This window comes from Abramis brama, assembly GCF_963993115.1.
Source record: "Abramis brama genome assembly, chromosome: 25".
Taxonomy (NCBI): Eukaryota; Metazoa; Chordata; class Actinopteri; order Cypriniformes; family Leuciscidae; genus Abramis; species Abramis brama.
The window spans coordinates 11,711,915-11,733,747 of NC_139987.1; the positions used below are offsets into that span (position 1 = coordinate 11,711,915).

Here is a 21,833-nt window from a genome sequence, read left to right on the forward strand (position 1 = left end):
CTTGCTTATTTAGCCCGGCTTCCAGAAATGAAATGGGGACTTGTTTTGTGTTTGAGAAAGGTCTTCAACGTGTTAAAACATATAGGGGTCATTGAAGCCAATAGTTTAAGGGACCGTTTCTTTGTTAAAGCCTTACTTTCCAGTTAGACAAAAGTGTGGCTCTCCTTCAGAGGCATCTTGATGTTTTGAGACGACTCTCCTGTTTATAATTAGAGCCTGGCCAAATCCAACCCTGGAAAAGCTGTGTGTCGGTGTGTTAGTCTTCTTGGTTACAGGTTAAGGAACCACTGGCATTATTGGAGATTGACTGAGTTGTTGTTCTGGACATGTTGGTGCCCAGCATCCCAAATCTGAGATCTGGAAGGTCACGACGTGTCTAACTTCAGGGTCCGAGTTTCAGCTGCATAATCGATGCTTCAGTCTATCTGTATATGTGTGGAAAATTACTGTTTATCTTTTTCTTAGCCAATGAGAATTCAACCTGAAGCAAGGACGTAGCTTAGACCTTGGTGAAGGGTATAACTGCTGTGATCTTTGTAACTGTAAGCGGGGCGGCCTACGAACTCCTGTGTGATTCTTGAAGCTGACTTCTGCTGATGAAACTGCAAACTATCTTCAGTAAAACTTTTCTTTTCTTTCTACCCCCTAACAACATATTAAATTGATCAAGCAATATGAGTTTGATATCAGCTTCATTTGTTGTTTGATTTTGAAAATACTTATCCAGAACACCTGCCTTTTATGTTGTAGACCCATGTTTTCATGTTTTTTTTTTTAATATTGGTTATTGACAGACTGCAAGCACAGAGAGAAGATTAATTGGTCAATTTTTTATTTTAGAAGAGTTACAGTATTCAGATAAATTGTCAGAAACATGATTACCAAGTGAGAAAAGATTAGTTGTTGCAATTTCATAAAGAAGTTAATGGACCAAATAAAACTCCTGAGGCCCCAGATGATTATAGTCATTACATCTCTCTCATTTTATCTAAAATTTCTGTCCTCTCATGGATAAATATTCTTCATTTGTAGATTTAAAATATCTCTGAAACTTAAATCTTCATTCTACCAGTCAAGGCTAAAAGAAATGGATACAGATTTTACCCTTCAAATCAAACAAACAACAAAAAAGGATGAAAAGTAAATAGTGTTATATCCAATATATCCAATAATATCTGGGTTCTTTAAAGCACATACAATACCGTCCAAAAGTTTGGGGTCAGGTGGGCAGTCAAGAGTAACGGCAACATGCGAGAAGTGCCGGTACGTGAAAGTACGCTAGAAGTGCCAATTACACTGAGCACAACTGTTTTCAACATTGATAATAATAATACATATTTCTTGTGCAGCAAATTAGCATATTATTATTATAAAAAAAAAAAAATCCAATCAACATATTAGAATGATTTCTGAAGGACAAGGAAGACTGGGACTAATGATGCTGAAAATTCAGCTTTGGATGGCAAAGGAATAACAGGAATAAATTACATTAATTAAAAGTATATTAAAATAGAAAACAGTTATTTTCAATTATGTTAATATTTCACAAATTACTGTTTTTACTGCATTATTAATCAAATAAATGAACATAATAGGCTTCATTCAAAAATCTTACTAACCCCAAACTTTTGAATGTTACACAAATATTATTTTCATAATTTGTTATCACAACTTTTTATCTTTTGTCAAATCAACTTAGATAATTAATGTGGTTCAGATGACATTATGTTTATAGTTTCTTTTTATTAAACCAATCTACTTCATAGTATGAACTCCAAATTTTAAGGCAACCAGGTAACTTAATTTTTAAGTTAAACCAACAATAATTTTAGTACTGTAGATGCGTCAATGGTTTTCTAAAGAACTGAGAATGCTTTCTGTGGAACCTAAACAGTATTTTTCTGTGCCATCAGGTTGTAAAGCCCTTATTCTAAATCTAAATTTTAAATTTAAGAGTGTATGGAAGGCTATTCTACAGAACACAACTGTAATAGCTGAAAGATATGAAAATGTGTATATGAATTTAGGGATCAACAGGATAGACAAGTAACTTAAAGACACCTAAGTCTTGCCAGTCATTATGACATTGTTAGGCTCACAATTCTCAAAGAAAATCTGAAACCTCTTGTCCACAAAGGTGTTCCTCTTCAAAAAATCTTCCAGTTGCTGCACTGACATCTCTATGACCTCCGGTCCTCCTTTCTCGTTGAGGCCTTGGGATGCGAAGGCCGGGAATTTGGATCGTTCATCGAACGGGGCGTTGTGATCGTAGTCTACGCAGCAGTATGCCGACCACAGGTAGGTAGGAACGGCCACTCGGTCGATGTTGTATCTACGGATCATCCTTCCAGATGTGGTGACCCCAGTGACTATGTATGCCGTACCGCGGCAGTAGTTGTTGAGTCGACGGCGGATGATGTGCTCGTGGCTTTTCCAGTGGCCAATGTTGAACTCGCGGACCTGTGGGACCACATTGGTGAGGGTGTATGTGGCCGCCTTGTCATCGGGGTGAGCCTGGTGCTCATCGGGGTTCAAATGACCTCGCTCGAAATCGACAGTGTTTGAGTAGTCTTCCAAGATGGCCTGGGTGTCTGAAAAACTGCCGTGGACATTTGGAGGGAATGGCTGCATCTCACCAGAGTCCGATGTTGTGGAGAGCTGTGTGCGTATGAAACAAGTTAATACGCTTGTAGAAAAATATATTACAGTATTTAAATAGTAGGTGCATAAAATATTTACCATTTGAAAAAATATCTACAACCAGCCTAAGATTTTTTGATTGTTTGGCACTTTTCATCTAGTCAAGCTGGGAGACCATCTTAAACCAGCAAATTACAGCAAACTTACCCTACTACAAACAGCTTAAACCAGTCTAAGATGGTTGCTAGTTTTAGCATTGGTCTCACACCTTGGCTAAGATGGTGTTCAACTGATTTAGTTGTTCGGCAGTCTGACCACCAGAATAGTGTACAAAGCTAATCTAAAACCAGCCAACAGACCAGGCTGGGAGACCAAATAAGATTAGAAGAACCAGTTTAAGCTGGTTTGTGTGTTTTTTTCCTCAGCAGGGTGTTGAAGAGAATTCACATTGTGCCTTTTTTATGCATTGAGACTACACAGCTATTGATTCCATTGATTATTTAAAACTTTACTAAAGTTCAACTTCACCAAACTGTTTATTACCTGAGGCTCGTACATCCAAGGAACGTCAACCTTCTTGAAGCCGTCGGAGCGTTTGAAAGTGTAGGCAGAATACACCGGGATGTGATCCACCACATCGTACAGACTGACATACCGAGGCATTCCGTTGTAACGCTGACAGATCTTTTTAAGTGACCGGTTCTCCAGACCCCGTGGGGCGGTGCCCATATACAAAAATTCACGGCATTCTTCTGAAAAATCTTTCTGCACTTCTGAGCGCACAGTCACGAGCAGAAAGTAGAGAAACACCTGCAAAACAGTCCGGTGATCCATTACATTGAAATGAAACACCGCTCTCATTAGAAATCTCCTTTGAATAACCCCTTAATGTGTCCCGGCGTGCTCATTTTTCATACTGCAATGATAGTCAAATAACTGCTCGCCACTCTCCACTCACCAACGCTCGTTCTCACCAGCGTTAAACATGGAATATGAAATATGAAATATAGGCTATCTGAAATAGTTTTACGCAGAAATATAAGCTAATATATAAAATATAAGGTATAATAAAGATGTTATATATAAATATAAGATCTCATAAATAAAGATGGCTTAAATTTAAAAGGCTTAAAAGCTATTCATTAATTAATAGGCTCAATTAATATAGTAGCCTATAATAATAAATAGTGATTAAAGACTTTATAAGTGAAATATTAATTGTATTTTGAAATTCCACTATTTATTTACGAATTCATTGATGAAATGCTGTTTTTCTTATAAATCCCTTTTTATTTTGAATAATTTATTAATGGATTAATATTTCATCTATAAATTCTTTTTTATAATTGCTTTTATTCCCATTAAAAAATAAAAATGTAAATTACTTTGCAATTGTATTTTACTTTACAATGTTTATTTTAATTAATTAATTATTTAATTTTAATGAATTGCATTAATTAATGGGCAAGCAAATGTATTAATGCATATTTTTACTGTGCAATTGGTTATTCATTAATTAAGTGCTTTATTACTATTTCCATGACACTTGTGGTCCTTCATACACTTGTTCTCTAATGTTGTATTTTTGTTATCCTAATCGTAGTTTTGCTCATATAAAAAAGTCATGCAACATACAGCAAAAGCCATGACAAAAATAATAATAGTATTAATGATTAAAATATAATAACCCAGCAAGCAATTTCGCATTTATAAGACGTCTAAAATCCGTCCAAACACAACCCTGACGTCTAAGCTAAAACAAGGCAAAATTAGAGCTGTCAGTGAAAATGTTATAGACGTCTAAACCATAGCCCAAGAATAGACTTGTCATCAATTAGATAACAAAGAAATGAACTGAGTGAAGAAATGAAACCAAACACCTTGTAATCACTGTTTACTTTGCTTAGGCCTACATGATGGAATCATTCATCTCACAAAAACGACATGTAACCAAATTCAAGGTAATTTTGGCTAGAAGTGGGTTACTTATAGCCAGACTATATCGGGTCTAGTTAACCTAGACGGTGAAATGACGGCTATTGCTTGCTGGGAATTATAAAACAAAACAACAACAAAAAAATGGGCATAATTCAATCCAGTGATTGTGCAGCCCGCTGCCAGTGGATGGCAGTAATGCGCTGTTGTAGTTTTCTACCCGTCGTCAACCAAAAAAAGAAGAAGAAGAACCTCGCGGTTCATTGGATGGATTTCTCATGTGGTTCATGTCCAACAGCCATTTTTGTAAAACACAAACAACAAGACGACCGAGCGAGACAGAAAAACTCATTGCGACCGTTGCAGATACGGGAAAATAGATATTCAATTAAACATCGAAACTCACACAAGACAAGTGATCAAAGCGGAGACATACCAGTTCAAACCACCGGTTACTGCGAAGCACGAACGTGCAAAAGGAGTGAGTTTTTAAAGAAGATCCAACTCCGGAGGAAACAGTGGCTGGCTAGTTTAGCCTAGCTGGCCAGCAGGCTCGCAGAAAAGGTGCGTGCTAAATCCTTGTCTACTTCTCAGTGGGTAGCGTGCTTTGTGCATTGCTTGGTGAAATCACATCTGAGTGGTAATCGCACATCTATGCGGTTCGAGCTAATCGCACAGTATCAGATGGCTGAAGGGCTCGTAGTGGAGAGTGGAGTAACGTTAACGTTAGTGAAGGCCTGCAGCGAGGGCGCAACGCGAGCATATTTCTCTTGCACTTTTCCGCTGCGGGTCCTTCTCTTGGTCTTCTTAAAACCTCTCAGACTTATTTCTCTGATTATAATTAGATTACTTCTTAACCTTCACTAGAAAGCGTCTCTCAGGCTCAACCGTGTTGCATAACAGCGCTGCGTTGAGCTGGGACTGTTGCTTCTGGAGTTATGATTGTAGTTTTGAAAGTTTGTGGATGTTGAGCTTTATTATTTAGTCCCCCTTTTGGCTTATAAAAGTGTTATTTAATTCATTAAATCCCACCTGTAAAAGTTGTTGTTTTTACAATTTTCAGCTATAATGAATGTGCAGACTGACTTGATTTTATGTGCACATTTTTTGCATTTTTTTCATTCCTGTTGCTCTTCTTTAATGTGTGCATGATACATTTCCATTAAACATGTACATAATGCAGCTAAAACTACCGTAATTGGTGCATGTAATATGTATGGAGTCTACTACTAAAGTTTCAATTCAGTCAGGGTATCAATACTTTTCACATTTGTGAGCTTTTTGATACACATTCTAAAAATTGTAGATTTTATTGTTGTCATAAACGAAGTAAAAGGAAAATATGCATTTATATGTCATTGCCGACAAAATAGCCTGTCAGTAAAATATTAGCTGTCTTTGTTTGCAACTAGTAGGTCTTTTTGAGAAACTGAGAAGTGTTTCACTCTTGTTTATTTGCGCTCATTTAGCTGTGAACAATCTGGGATTTGATGGTTAAAAGCAGTAGGATTTATTTGAATGGTAAAATTAATGATATATTTATGTATAACAGTGTATAATTAAGTTGCTGCAACTTGTCAATATTGTGTGTGAAATGTTTTTGTTGTTTACTTAAATAGTCCTCTTGTGATCAGTGTTATTTTTTTAACGTAAAACTATTAAAATAATTGTTGAAATAAAGCTGAAAATATATAAATGGATTTTTTTTTTTTAATGAAAATTAAAAATGTTAAACTGAAAAGCTTAAGTTGATGTAGGCTACTTACTAAAACTGACAAAAACGTAGATGAATAGAGGAATGTATGAAATTGCATTTAAAATGTTACTGTAAAGTATTATAATAGTATTAGTATATTATACATTATTATTAGTTTTTAAATGTAAAAATATTCCATGTAGTCTGTCCATGAACCCATACAAACTTTATGCATAATTGCAAAAATGTTATTGAAAATGGTTTTATGTGATGTACAACAGTTCACTGCTTGGAAGTGAATGAACGTTATCATTGCTTGAAACTACTGAAAAGTTAATTTGATCATTTGAATAGATATATCCTGATTCTTTCTTTTAAAGCCATCATGTCACTTCATGATTTATATTTGCATTATAAGCAGTGAGTTTTACTCTGTATTTTTTTCTCTCTGCAGGTGTGAGAAGTTGGGAGCTGAAGGCTTGCCTATGTAAAAAGAATTCACAAAAATACACAATATAAATAAAATAGATCAAGATTAGAGAGGAGAGTTACCCAGCAATAGTTAGTTACGGCATTACAAACTGCCCTGAACGTTTTTTTTCCAACAGCAGTTGCTGTTGTTTATGCTGCCACAAATTCTTAATCATAGTGTGTGTTTTTTTCTCTCTGAAGTGTTTTCAATTTGCTGAATCTCTTTTTAAAGAGCTGAAGTTACTGGCACATTAAGTGGTGTGCTATCTTTTGGAGCTCTTATATCTGGCTAGATATTCATCAGCCTTTATCTACCTAAAACTGGCAGCTATTATAATATTAATACAGAGTTTAGAATTACCAAGTCCACCTCAGCACACAGAACCACAGCATTCCTGTCCCCCCGTTTATCCTGGTCCTTTACAGTCCTGTTCTTTGGACGAGGTAAGCACTCCCCCCTCCCCATGACGTGCTTGTTTTATATTAATAACGTCTTATATTTCGATGTGTGTGTGCTGATTGATAAATGAGACTCTGAAACCTCAGTGTTTTGTTTGGTCATTTAATAACAGAACCCTTGAGCCCTCTGGACACACAGAATATGACTGCTGAGACACTGAACTTCGGTCCAGAATGGTAATATATGCATGTCAGATTGTAGCCTATAACTTTTTCAGTTACTAATCCTTTGGCTACTTTGGCCTTTCAGTTACTAAAACTCGCCAAAACTAATGTTAGTTAGTCTGGCACTTGAAGAGTGTTTTTGCACTTCACACGGCATGTGCTTTTTTTGCACTTTGATGATTGAGAGAGAAAGATTTAGACTTTTTGGCAGTGTGTTTGAGGAACACACTTTTTCTTCCATTGATCTGATCTAAGTTCTAACTAATGCAGCACAGCTAGAAACATGATTGAGGTACATGAAGTTACAATTGTTTTACCCTGTTAAACACATTTAAAAATGTGCTGGATAATCTGATTTGCTTATTTGTATAATGCGCTGTAAATTTATGAACTGCCACATTCTTTTTGTAGATGAAACACTTTTTTTTTCTGGCTTCCTCCATAAGTGTCAGCAGGAGGAAACAGATGTTTCCCCTTTAAGTAAACTAATTTGTGATATTATTATTTATTTTTTTTACTTTTAATTTAGAAAAATCAATATCTGCTCTCGTTTTCTGCTTATACACTATATTAAATCCAGAATAATTATTTGTTTAAATGGGTGATGCAAATAGTCATGACAGTGTCTGCTTTCTTCAGGCTGCGTGCACTATCAAGAGGGGGGAGTGTGACGTCCCCTCCCCCTTCCCCTGCAATGCCAAAGTCCAAGTTGGCCGACTACCGCTATGGCCGCGAGGAGATGTTAGCACTTTATGTCAAAGATAACAAGGTGAGGGACTCAAGCCACCTGCAGTAAAAGTCAAATCAATTAAACTGCACAGGCCGCCTCTATAACTCAAGGTTTTTTTCTTTATAGTAGTCAATATGTGTTTGTCCATTACATACTTAACTGAGATTTGGTTTGTGTTAAGATCCCTGAGGACATGCAGGATAAGGAGTTTGCTGCTATCCTGCAGGATGAGCCTCAGCAACCGTTGGCCTTGGTTCCCCTGACTGAGGAGGAACAGGTGAGTCTTCACTTCTCTGCCTTCACTGATGCATCTTGTAATTGTCATAAGAATCTAATTCCTTTCGATAACATGAATAATATTGTTCGTTGTGAATATATCAGTCATCTTTTTGATTGAGTCTCTTTCACCTTTCAGAGAAACTTCTCCATGTCTGTGAACAGTGTGGCTGTGCTAAGGCTTATGGGTAAAGGAGGCGGCGCTGTACCAACAGGTGTTGCTAGAGGGCGTGGAAGCACTCGAGGAGGTCGAGGTGGGTTGTGACCATTGGTGTGAGTTTGGAACAGGACTATCTGGTTAGCTGAAGTGGCGAGTGCTTAGAAAAACTTTGAAAATGGTCATTGTTTTTCCAAGTGCAGAAATTACATGATTTCTTTATTAAATAATTTCTGTATGGACATGAGTGTAAAATTAATTAGATTTTTTTTGTGTGTGTGTCTGTATGTGTGACTACAATGAAGATCGTCTTTCCAGCTACATAAGTTTCTTCATATTTTTTTTTAATAATTACAAAGAAATGTCAAGGTCACATTCCACCTCTTCCCAAGAAATGTATTATATAATATGTTCTATATATATATATATATATATATATATATATACACTGTGCAATGATTAATCGCATCCAAAATAAAAGTTAAATACATGCAAATATTTCTTAAATGTATATATCCATGTGTGTGTGTATTTATATATACAAAATAGTTATACACAGTGCTCACACATACATTATGTAAACACAAACTTGTATTTTGGATGCGATTAATCGTGATATATATATATATATATATATATATATATATATATATATATATATATATATATATATATATATCAGTGTTTCCCCTACCATTATATAAGGGGGGCGCCCCGCCCTCCTAACGGCTCCCCCCGCCCCCCTTGAAGTCAAGTAAATTTGATTTGATTTTCTTTATAGCGCCAGATTACAATTTGTTATTTTATTTTAAAAAACTAAATAGCCCTTAAGTAATATGTTATTTATCTTATTTCCACGATGGCATGTCTTTTCTGTCTGTGTTTGCGCGTTTACAATTATCCCAATGAGTGCGCAAGCGCGCACACTCACACACAAACAAACACTTGCGTCAAATACAGATGAGCACTAGCAGACAGAGAGCGCGCGGCGGGAAATATGTCGCTGAACTGAAGATGGCAACACTCGCTCTACTGCGAGTAGCAGCCGGAGTAGCTCTCCTGCTCCAAGTCTACGCCCGTTTCACACATATTTCGTTTGCAGTGCGTGTGCGGTGAGTATTTTTTTCCGTACCCATGTTTACAGAGCTTTCACACTGCACGCGGATGCAGTCCGTCGATGATCGATCCGTTCCAGTTGCGCAGCGATCGCTGCACCGTTATACAGCAGTGCAGCGATCGTTTCCGCACCAAGTCTACTACTGTCTATGATTTCTGCTGTGCTGCAAACGCTGAATTAAAGTGACAGCGCATGTTTCGTGGTCAACGTGAACACAGATTGACCTGAAAATGTAGTCATTTCACCATAAGTGCGATTAATTAAATAAAATGTAGTAATCTCACCATAAATTTATTTAATTAAATACTACTTTTTTCACTTTAAAACCGGGGTAAAGCAAGGAAAACTACAATTTACCTCAACAAGGCGACATAATGACATTCCTGGAGGTGGAAAAACAAGTTCTTTGTGACATGCAAGATTTATTGTATTAAAATTTAAATGCAAAAGATTTTAATATAAATACATGGTTAAATATTTTACCACTTGCTTGAGCAACTTAATATATAATTATATAGAAGTAATGCATTGAATAATACATTGTTTAAATTGTTTAAACGTGAACGCGCGTTCACAGCAGTGCTGCGTCTGACAGGATTATTCTCTCCAATAAATGCATCATAGAAATAAACACTTCTCACAAAAAAAGCCCATTTAAAATTTGTTTGTCATATAAATGTATTAACTAACATTAACGAACAATGAATGAGCAATATATTTGTTAGTATTTATAAATCTTTTTTTTAGTTGTTAGTTAAAAAATAAAACTATTTAAGCTCTGGTCCATTAATATTAACAAATACTTCTATAAATTTAACAAAGGTTATTTGCAAAAGTCAATTTTAAAAAGATTTAAATATGTTTTTTTTTTTTTTTTTAAGAGATATCTTATGTTAACTTTTTTTTTTTAAACATTTGTGTTTTATGTTAACTTTTACAAAGCATTACCCTCCCAGACAACCAATTAATGTGACACATAGATAGATAGATAGATAGATAGATAGATAGATAGATAGATAGTGTCTGTGTCAATTCCCCCCCCCCCCCCCCCCCCCAAACCTGTAAACCTAGGGGAAACACTGTATATATATATATATATATATATATATATATAACTTTTTTATTTATATTGTTAATAGAAAACAATTTAAAAATACTTATTAATAATCTTTTGGGGGTTTTTTTGTAGGGAGAGGCAGAGGAGAGGGCGGATTCTACCAAAGAAGTGTGGATGAAGAGGTTGGGTTTGGCCGCGGACGAGAGATGCACCGCAGCCAGAGCTGGGATGACAGGTGGGTTTTACAGTCATTTGTATATTTGTTAGTGAAATATACAGTGCACATATCTACCTGAATATCACAATGTTTATAACATGCATTTGTGTAACTTAAATCCATGAAGATGCTGAATGTAGAATAAGTGTGAGATGTTCTCTTGTGCTGATCATTAATATAATATTTGCTGTTTTAGAGGCGAGCGGCGCTTTGAGAAGCCCTTGAGGCGTGAAGGTGGGCGTGGTGGATTTGAGGAGGGCGGAGCGGTAAACAGGAAGGACTATACACGCTCAGATAGCGATAACTGGCGGACGCTCAGAGAGGAGGCGGAGGAAGATGATGGGACAGAACCTGGGGGAAGCTGGAGGATTGCCGGATGTCGTCGTGAAGGTCGTGATTTTTCCTTTTTAATATATTTATTTAAATTATTTTATTTCTTTGTTTAAACTTATCTTGTCTCTCATCTAGATGGGGGTCCTCGTTCCGCAGGTTGGCGGGATCATGCCAGTGGGGACGGCCGTCGTAGGAAGTTTGACTTTGACTTCCGAGATGGAGAAGGTGGACGGAGAAGGGCTGGAAGTGAGGGAGGAGAGGAAGATCGAGATGGCCTGCCTGAGTGGTGCACTGATGAAGAAGAGGGGGAGATGGGAACCTTTGATTCTTCCGGGGCCTTCATGTGCATCAAGGTTTGCTTGCGATTCAGGGCGACACTGCAAATACTATTTTGTTAAATTAAAGTTAATATGCATTCTTGACTGTTAAGTAAAAAAATGATTAAATGAGGTTTGTGTGACCCTTCAGAAAAGCTCCAGAGATGCAATCCCTGAAGACCAGGAACTGGAATTTGAGGCTCTGGAGGAGGAAGAGGAGAGTAGTCAGGAGAAGACAGACAGCCCTGCTGATAAACGTAAGAAAACGCATAGTATTTCAGAAGCTCATTTGATTTGATCCAGTATCTAGCACATTTAACAGAAATTGGATGTTGCCCTCTATTCTGCATCATCTCACCAAGATTAGCATTAACCCATTAGCGTCTTCTATTTCTCATGCTGTAATGTTTTCTCACTTTTTTTTAACAGTTTTCTAAATTTGTCTCTTCTTATTTTAGCGGAAGAGTGTGAGGCAACAGTTCTGTGGGATGGAGACATGAAGTCATCATCTCCTCATGCTGTGTCTGCTCCTGCTCCTGTGCACCCTTCAGAGCAAGAGACTCCCAAACCCATAGCCCCTCCTCCCTTCAAACCTGCACCCCAGCCAGCTAAAGGTACACTTTCCTTTCTTTTGCTTTGACTCTGAAACCCTCTACCTTTCGAGCCTTTTTCCTTTTTGTATCAAGAACTTGCAATGTAACACTCTAAGACTGCGTTTGTTCTTATAGATGCAGCTTTAGTTGGCACCACACCTCAGATGCAGAGCTCCTCTCCTCCCTCAACCACTGGTACTGACCGTCCAACAGTTGGGGGAGACGCCGAGGAGGAAGATGGCATGAAGCACCTTCAGCAGGTCAGTGTTGCTTATTTTTGTTGCTCTACATTCTTACGACAGAAGCGTAAAGTAAAAAAAGAATCCGTCTTTTAAAGGAGGCTGAGAAGATGGTGGCGTCTCTGCAAGACACGTCCCTTGAAGAGGAATGTTTTACTCAAGCTCTTCAGGAGAGCCACATCAACGTGACACACACTCACAATCACCCGAATTCCCACACACACTCTCACTCAACCCCACACACTCTCCCGCACTCCGCTAGCGCTCTGCCCCTTTCCCACGAATCCGCAATGAAGTGGTTCTACAAAGACCCTCAAGGGGAGATTCAAGGTAATGCTCACTACCACATCAGTGATCATAAGTGGAGGTTTTTAATGTTTTTATTACAGCTTAAAATGATGAGCTGTCTTGGTTGTCTCTCTTTCAGGTCCATTCACTACAGTGGAGATGTGTGAGTGGTTTCAAGCTGGGTATTTTGCCATGAACCTGCTAGTCAAACGTGGCTGTGATGAGGGATTTCAGCCCTTGGGCGAAGTTATCAAGATGTGGGGACGTGTGCCTTTCTCTCCTGGCCCCTCCCCTCCTCCGCTTCTGGTGAGGAACTGTGAATTATTTAAAAAAAAGTTGTTGGTGCTATAACCTTGTGGGCAGTGCTCCGACATATCGTAGTAGCTTTATGGGCAACCCAATTTCGGTTCCCATCTCAAGGTTCCTTCCTGTTCCCATATCCTCCTGTCCTTTACCATCATTGCCTTACTGTTTTCCACTATACAACATTTTTTTTTTTTAAATATTAAAGTTGGGATAGAAGTACAACATTTTAGTCTTTATTTTTTATTTTTTTGCTTTAGGGGAACATGGACCAGGAGCTGTTAAAGAAACAATTAGAACAAGCTGCCACTGCAGCCCTGTACCAACAACTTCAGATGAGATTTCAGCACATAAACAGGTATCAACCCCTCGCAATTAATGAATCAGCCGTCCAGGTATATACATGTGTCTTGGGTTTGTGAGTGATACGTTTGTGTCTCAGGTGTGGGGAGACTGGGATGCCTGCGATGAACAGGTCCATGTCAGTGCCAGACACCGGGCCCTTGTGGGACATGCCTACCTCAGTCTCTCAGCAGTCAGGTACCACCAGCTGCACTGATGCTTTGTAATAGCCACTTTATTTTGTGAGGTCTTATTTTTCACACCATTGGCGCTTCTGTGTGTTTTTTTTTTTTTTTTAGGCGGTGAGACCAGTCTGTGGGACTTAACCATGAGTAACTCCACTCAGGGTGCAACTCTTGAACATTTGCAGAAAGTAGGCAACTTATCTAATCTTCAAATTAAATTGCCATTCAACATATTCTAGAGTTAAGCCGTCAGTCCTGCTAAAGTTTACTGGTTGTGTTTTCTTGATCAAGGGTTCAATGGTGACTAAAGGCCAAAGTATTACTTCAGTAAAAAAAAAAACTAATCGCACATTTTACTGTAATTGGGATTAATCGCTCCCAACATTAAGGTTTTTCATATTTTTATATTGTAATAATTTTACATTTAATCTAATGTAGAAACAACATAAAGACAATATATTTTAAATATTTGTTTAATGGCATCTTATGAATGAAGGCTAGTATCACCGATATCAGTACTGCTACTGATGTCTCTATGAAATGTTTTTTCACTCACTTTTAGCCATTAATTATAGACATTCAACATTCCAGTATAATTGAAAGCTATCAATTTTAACATTTATTAGGCTATAAAAAATAGTGAACTTAAAACAATCTTCACATAAACCTGTTCACATTTAGCTGAGCAGGGCTCAACGCTAAGGCCGTGTGTCCACCAAAGCGTTTTTTCAGGCGGCTGGCGTATTTTTTCAATTGTTTTCAATAGGAGCGCCGTGTTTTTAAAACGCCATGAGCATAACAAGGCGTTGAGCGTTTGTTTTTCACGGTGAAGCGCTGAGCGGTCGCTAAGAATTGAAGAATGTTCAACTTTGGGTAAAACGCAGCACTCATCACTGTCAATTTTTACCTAACCGTCCAATCACAGTGGAGGAGGGGCGGGACTAATACCACACTGACCAACCGCCACATTATGCTTGTACAACATCAACAGATGACAACAACAAGCATAATAACGGAACAAAATCATTTAAACCAAGAGCCAGAGAAAATACATTACATTGTATCGACAGTTTAATATAGAATCAACACAGAAATGTGAAATTAGATACTAGTAACAGTTTCGCGGATATTACGTATCATAACAAGCATGTCTCAACTGAAAAAAAAACGCAACGCTACCAAAACGCTCTCAAGTGCCCACAGCTAGGCGTTTGCAGCTGGCTAAAAACGCTTTGGTGGACACACGGCCTAAGGATTTTTTCTATTGGCCCAGTCAGCCCTGTTCCGATTTATACAGGCCCTGCCAAAATGCACGTTGGTTGCACTACCAAAGTTATCGTTGGTTTTGACCCATGTAACCCTGTAAACGGTGACTTAGACAAGCGCTCATCAATGCAGGCATCTCCAGTAGTCTCCATAACGTCTTCTTTTTTTTTTCTGACTGTTTTCGACTATGGACAAAGTGTGTTGAGAAAAATCTGGCTGCATGCCGTACAGTATGCATGTACTATTCTGATGATGCCATTTATGTAAAATGCACTGTATACCAGGGGTTGCACAACTACTGATTTCTCCTAGTCTATTATTTGTCAAAACAATACCGAAGTTTTTGGAGTACTTGTGGTTTGTTCATTTAAAAAAAAAAAAAAAGAGAGACAAAAAAAGTCAAAATGTGTTTATTAATTGACCCATATTTGCAACAAATACATCTCTTACATGTATTGTAAAACATTCTAAAAATGTTTATTTTATATTTTACCAATTGTAAATTGACACGCAACATTATAACCTTAACATCTGCAATCCCTACTTTATACATCCCTAGCGTTGACGTAAAAACCAAAGAATGCTTTTGGCCTTAAGCATGTCTGTGACTTCGCCCATTACTTGCTAATCTAGGTGATCACATTTAATGTTGAATGTGTAAACTTCACTTTAATTGAGCATGTGCCGCCCATGTGTTAGATCCAGCAGGAGAGGCGTGAAGCTGAACTCAGGGTGAAGCGTGAAGAAGAGGAGAGGAAACGGAGGGAGGAAAAGCGCCGGCAGCAGGAGGAACAGAAGAGGAGAGAGGAGGAGGAACTTTATAGACGAAAACAGGTGAGCGTCCTCTCACACGCTGGGCCACAACCTGTTGCACTATGAAATGTTTAATGTCTAACACGTTTGTGTTTTACAACAGTGCCGTCAGCAGCAGGAGCTGATCATGAAGTTTCTGCAGCAGAGCCAGCAGCAGAGCATGTCAGGGGGCACAGGGTGGAGTGGAAGCCAGGCAGGAGCTCTTTCTCTGGGCAAAGCTTCAGGAAAGAGCATGGGACTCCTGGAGCTGGAGGCAGAGAGACTTCTCAAACAGCAGCAGCAGAGAGCACAGCAGCAGCAAAGGGTAAAAACATCTCGACATCCACATGAGCAGTTGAAATCTGTTTAAAACTGCATCTGAATGGCTGGAAAATAGTTTGGGGTGTTTAGTTTTTTTGTAAGGTGCTCCTGAAGGATGAAATTCATGTGCGTTCTAAACATTTTCATTTGGGAATGTTTTAAGAGGTCTTCCTTGTATTAGTTACTGTTGTTTTAGTTAATTTTTCACTTGCCGTTAGAAGGAAATTATGTTTCTTCTGCTTTAACTCTTCATGTGTGTTTCAATCAGCATGGAGGTTTGACAATGGGTCAGTGGAGTGATGGGCCAGCTGGGATGTGGTCAGGATCTAGTATGGAAGGGAAGGTCGGAGGCGGAAACCCTGCTATGGGCATGTGGGACGAGGCCATGAAGAACCAGGCCAGCCATCGCAACATTGGCCTGAAGAACAGCCGCAGCAGTCCCTCTCTCAGGTACGCAAATTTGCACTCGCACAATTCACCTCTCCATTTAAACCAATGTTTTTACACGCAGTGTTCACCTCAAATGTGTCCGTGTTCTCAGTGATCAGTACTTGATGAATCGGCGTAAGCGTACTGATGACGAGGACAGGCTTCTGAAGCTTCTTCAAGGGATGAAACCTCAGGACGGTTTCACCACTTGGTGTGAACAGATGCTTCATGCTCTCAACAGTTCTGCAAATAACTCCTCTTCACTAGATGGTAACTGTCATATTTGTTGTTTGCTTCTCTTCCTGCTCTCTACTCCAAGAGGAACTAAAATTAGCATTCTTATGCTTATATTTCTCTCTGTAGTGCCCACCATTGTGGCATATCTGAAGGAAGTAGAGTCTCCGTATGAAGTTAATGACTTTATCCGCATTTATCTGGGCGATACCATTGAAGCCAAAGAGTTTGCCAAGCAGTTCCTGGAGCGCCGTGCCAAACAGAAAGCAAACCACCAGAGACAACAGCAGCAGGTTTCTAAATGTCAATTTTTCTTTTGTGTGTCTTCTTTTTATGCATGCAATAGTCTTAATGTAACTGAAATTTTCCACAGCTGTCCAAGGAAGTCTCTGGATTGAACATGAACTTCCCCCTGCAGGTAGAATTTTTAAAAAGATTATTTTCGATATCAGTAATTATTTTCATACATCTCTGGATGCATCACTTGCCCTTTTGCGTGTCCATTGTTGTATTTTAAAATCCTTTGTGTTTTTTCTCCTCAGTCAATGTTCCAGGCAGCTCACATGAGTAAGGGCAGCAGTGTGTTTGACACTCAGGGAGGAAAAGCGAAGAAAAAGCCCAGCATGATGCTCCACACTGACCCCAGTATCCTCGGTTAGTGTGCATGCTTTCATAAACACTCACGCACCCCTGCTGCTGGGTTGCATTCAGTTTTACCCGTCAGCATGCATACATTACCTAGAATAACCCTTGCAACTACTGTTGTTTTAATCTGTGCTTTGGCTCCAAGTCAAATTCTTGCTGTCTGGGTCATAGTGAGATCCTCATCTAGAGACGAGGATCTGTTTACTGATATGCTTATTGAAAAGCGTTTTCTACCCTGCTTCAAGGGAGAAAAAAGTTCAAGGAATGTTTATGAATTAGTCATTAGCTTATTCCCAGATGGGACGTTTCTTGTAGAAACTGTGAACCCTCAGACCTTTCAACCTCTGTTCTCCTGTTTCCCACCTCCGCAGGCTACTCATTCCTGGGGGGAGGTGAGCTGGAGCAGGTGGAGGATTACTGACCCAACCCGTCTACTTGAGTTTACCTGAGGCCTTAAACCTGGAGCAAATCAGCAGAGGAATGTGCACTGCTCAGTGAGGGAAGGGGTGGGGCAATATTTGTCCACGCCCCCTCTCTCTTTCTCCCTCCTTCTCTCACTCTGCACTGTGAGAGGAGCAGAAGGAGGTTGTTGGGAGGTTCGTGTGAAGAGGAGTTCTTCTTCCGCCTCCCTTCAGTAAAGCACCTTACCTAAACCATTGCACTTTAATGTTTTCATATTTGAAATGGAGTTTTGTCCTTTTTTTACAATGCAAAATGTGTGAATATATTGTTGCATATATTATGTGTAGAATATTTGTATGAGTACACATACGAGAGGTAGGAACAGAATGGTTTCCGCCGTATCGAACACGGAGATTGAGAAACGTTCTTAGGGGAGATTCGAGTCGAGCGTCTCTCCTAACAGACAAACACTGTTGTATTTTTTATGTTCTTGGTAAAGCTATAGAAATATGAATTTGAAAACTTGAAGATTTGCACTTGTTTAACAAAAAAAAAAAAAAAAAAAAAACTTAGATAGGTTTTGAGGATTTTTGTGTGTGTGCGTAAGAGATGAAGTCTGCACAAATTTTATTGCTTACCAACCTGTATAAAACAAATGCCATGCTTTTATTTTGTTCAACACAATTTTTGTATTTCATTGAGCATGTGTGCTAAAGTGTGCGTGTGTGTGAATGGGCAGAAGAAGTTTGTGCTTTTTTGTACATAGGCTCTTAAAGAGACCGATAGGACAGTCAAGCATTGCGTTTTTACCCTCCAGTGTTTCAAAGCGTGACTGAGGTGCTGTTTGGCCCGTTTGGCTCTGTTCTAAGAGGACAACCGGGGTTTGTTTTGTGTATAAATGTAGCTCCTCTGTTGTCTGTCCACAAACTACACTTACATTACATCTCTTCCCCTGTCACTCATTCTCTGTCCACGATGTGAACTATTGCCTTCTGTCCAGAAAGTGTGTTTGTGTGCGTGTGTGGATTCTGTTGGCTGGTGTTTTGAGACAGTCATGAGGGCGCTGTGATCCTGTATGTCAGTTGTTACTTTTTCGTTGCTGTTGAAAAAGGATGAATGAATTATTTTTTTATTGTTCTATACAAAGTATTCGAACTTTATCAGTTGGAGCACTTTCTAGGCTGCTACCTTGTATTTTTGAATAATGTTTTTATTTGTTAGTTTTTTTTTGTTTGTTTTTTGCCTCATGAGGATGTTGTATTATGAATGAATGTATTCCAAAACAAACTATGTATAACAGTGTGTCCAACAACAAGGCTTGAGTGTCTCGAGCAAAATGGGACACGCCTCACCATTCGGAATATGCCTGTTATCTGAGGTCAGAGGTCAGATTCTGGGAAGCGCATGGCCTGTACTGAGCTTACGGTCTCCGGCTGGCGCTCTTCCAGAACTTTCACGTCACCCGGAGATTGAGTTTGTCTCCCAACATCTTGATGGAACTGTTGTTTTTCCATTTTGTTACTTGCGCTCTTGATACAGGGCCATTGAGAGCCAAGGATCCGCAGTGTGTAGCAGTAATTTTTTTTTTTCTTTGAAAGACATCTATCCCCCCTTCCCCCAATACATTGGTTTTGGGATCGAAATATGTGATGTTTTGCATCAAATGTTTATTCACCTGAATAGGAAGAGACTGAGGATCAGAACGGAGGACATCGTGGTACTTGATCTGTAGAAAAGAAAAGATTCCTGCTTTAAACGTATTTCACTCTTTAGTCTGACTGGAATATATTTTTGTAAAAAAAGACAAAGACTAAAAACAAGCACGGAGAGGATATCAGCACTAACTCAAACTCGTCATCCTGGAGTGTGGAAAGGAGTGGCAACCAGCTGCATTTAGTGCTACACAAAGAGACGGAGGGAATACGTGTGGATCTATTTCATCCACACCAAAGGGATGGAGTTTTCTGCATCCTTTGAGCTGCAATCCCCACTGCTCTCTTGCAACACTATCAAATGAAGGAAAGTCCTATAGCATTTGAAAAAAGTGTTCATTTTGAATGTTTGATTTTAAAAACCCTTTATGCCTTTTTGAGAAGATAACTGTGCGGAGAAACCGCAGATTCTCACGTCTATCAATCATTTCTTCAAAAACTCCCTTCCCTGTTGAGGGTTGAGGAGTCTAGATGTGATGAATGTTTGGAGAGGAGGAGACGGACTGAAGAAAACTCTCCTCGTTTCTTCATTTGAACTAAATCTCAAGGACACAGACTTGTCATGATTGTCTGTTATAACAATGAGAAATTGAGACTATTATAGCAATTGTTGACATGAAGGAGTTCATGGATGCAAGTTGAAACAACCAAACTGCAGCGAAGCAGGTGAGATGCGAAAGCCCGAGATTGAGAACTATTTTACTCATTGTGCTTGTGATTTAATCCTGTTTTTTGTTTTTCAGTTCTTCAAGGATGGACGTAACCCTGCTTGGACCGCCACGCGCACCAGTACATATCTTCTGATGTCGTCAAACTGGATTAAGCAAGAGACCACCACTCTTTCTCTTGTTTTTTGCTTCCTCTCTTTCAAGACGAAAGAGACATAACATGGGAACCACAGACAGACTAGGTGTGTACATGCGTGTGGAGAGAGACTATGTGTCTGTAGAAAGACACTCTTACATTCTCCCGTCTTGCTCGCGAGTGAGATGTGGACTGGATGCCCTGTATATAATGTAAATGATTTTGGTCCTGGTTTGAGTTCTGTCCATCTTAGGCCATCATTTTGGGTGTTTCACATGCCTTAATTGTACAAAATAGAACTGCCCTGGTTGACAATGTAACGCTTATTAGAAAAACAGCACAGGCTATATCTACACCACTCAGTCATCTAAAGGAGTCGGAGCCTGGCTGAGGATGTTTCCCCTACATTGACTTTACTCATCATACCAGGCTGTGGGATGTTTCCACAGTGTTTCTATGTATTGTTGGTATGTTAATGTTCAAGTAATTAACTGCAACTATTGATATGTACAGATAAAGGTTGATGATGAACATTGGTACATACTGAATAAAAAAATAAAAATAAAAAAAAGGAATTGTAAAAGTTAAAAAAGAGGTAGTTTGCCTTCCTCTATCAGTTCAGCATTGAACATTTTATGAGTTTTAAATTAGGTGGGTACGTACAGAATATGGGGGTTAGTTTTTCTTTGAAAAGATCAAAATATGTTAAATTGAAAATAAAAAATTTAAATATTGAACTTTTTTGTCATTATTTTGCTATTACTTTGGGTGTAGACCAGGGATTCTCAACTTTGGCCCTCAAGAGCCATTCCTGCAGTTTGGCTCCTCCAACTCTAATCAAACACACCTGAACAAGCTAATCAAGGTCTTTAGGCTTACTAGAAAGTTACAGGCAGGTGTGTTTGATCATGTTTGGAGCTAAACTCTGCAGGAAAGTGGACCTCGAGGGCCAAAGTTGAGAACCCCTGGTTTAGATTACAGTTGTTTTTAGTCTTGTGCAGATGTAGTCAGATTTGACTCCTGCTTTGCGGCTGTTCTCCACTATGAGGCAGTGTTATCACACTTCTGCTTCAGAACCTCATAGAAAGTGTCATAAGTTGCATTGCAGAAGTGACTGAGTGATGATTGTGGCTTTCAAACGTTTGAGTTCATTAAGGTAAATTAAATTGCCAGAAAAAATCCTCGTAGGCTACTTGTAGTCAACAAATTCTAGGTTCTTCTGAATCTTTACAGAGCATAAATCTCTTTCCACCACTTGATTCCCCAAGAAACCCAGCATCACCCTTCTGTACTGTTTAGAACAGGGCAGAAGGTTTAAGTACACAAACCCTGCCCTGATACGCCTAGAGCTATTTGACAAAGGTGAGGCGTTTGGACAAACGTCTCATTGAAATAATTTACAATTAATTTAAATCAATTCGAGCCCTTCTAACCTCACACGTCATCGCATAGTTACTTTGATTTGTTGGTCGTCGAGCTGTAGTAACATTTAAATTTGGTAGTATAAAAAATATTACCTCAGAGAAGAGCTCCTCTCATACAAACTCTCCTCCCCGTCAGTCAGCAACACGTGCTCACCTCCAGCAGTTGTTGCCATGTCCGCTTATTATAAGCAAATAAAAAAATGACATTTTATTACCTAAATTATTGAAATGGGTAATTTAAAAAATTACTATTATTTAATAAATTATTATTTTTCTGTAATTTC

General features: G+C 38.8%; 2 protein-coding genes across 3 annotated transcripts; one reads left to right on the plus strand and one right to left on the minus strand.

Annotated features, from left to right (window-relative positions):
* Positions 1-828: 828 nt before the first annotated feature.
* On the minus strand, positions 829-3,501 carry LOC311075949 (endonuclease domain-containing 1 protein; the record flags this gene model as incomplete). The annotated part of the gene is made up of 2 exons (XM_084103683.1): positions 829-2,658; positions 3,184-3,501. The coding sequence occupies 2 exons, from the start codon at positions 3,499-3,501 to the stop codon at positions 2,062-2,064; spliced, it is 915 nt and encodes a 304-aa protein (XP_083959809.1). The 3' UTR covers positions 829-2,061.
* A 1,382-nt stretch (positions 3,502-4,883) lies between these two features.
* Positions 4,884-18,155, plus strand: gigyf1b (GRB10 interacting GYF protein 1b). 2 transcript variants are annotated; one of them, XM_084103675.1, is made up of 25 exons: positions 4,884-5,139; positions 6,726-7,186; positions 7,315-7,378; positions 8,006-8,135; positions 8,278-8,373; positions 8,512-8,626; positions 10,836-10,938; positions 11,117-11,310; positions 11,389-11,606; positions 11,722-11,827; positions 12,029-12,184; positions 12,299-12,423; positions 12,501-12,732; positions 12,830-12,996; positions 13,254-13,351; positions 13,436-13,533; positions 13,635-13,708; positions 15,486-15,620; positions 15,703-15,903; positions 16,168-16,349; positions 16,441-16,598; positions 16,692-16,855; positions 16,936-16,980; positions 17,105-17,216; positions 17,579-18,155. In XM_084103675.1, exons 3-25 carry the CDS (start codon positions 7,344-7,346, stop codon positions 17,626-17,628), a joined length of 2,994 nt encoding a protein of 997 aa, XP_083959801.1. In that variant the 5' UTR covers positions 4,884-5,139; positions 6,726-7,186; positions 7,315-7,343; the 3' UTR covers positions 17,629-18,155. The 2 variants fall into 2 exon arrangements, with proteins under 2 accessions (XP_083959801.1, XP_083959802.1); XM_084103676.1 differs by lacking the exon at positions 4,884-5,139 and having other exon boundaries at positions 6,917-7,186; positions 8,512-8,587.
* Positions 18,156-21,833: the final 3,678 nt, after the last annotated feature.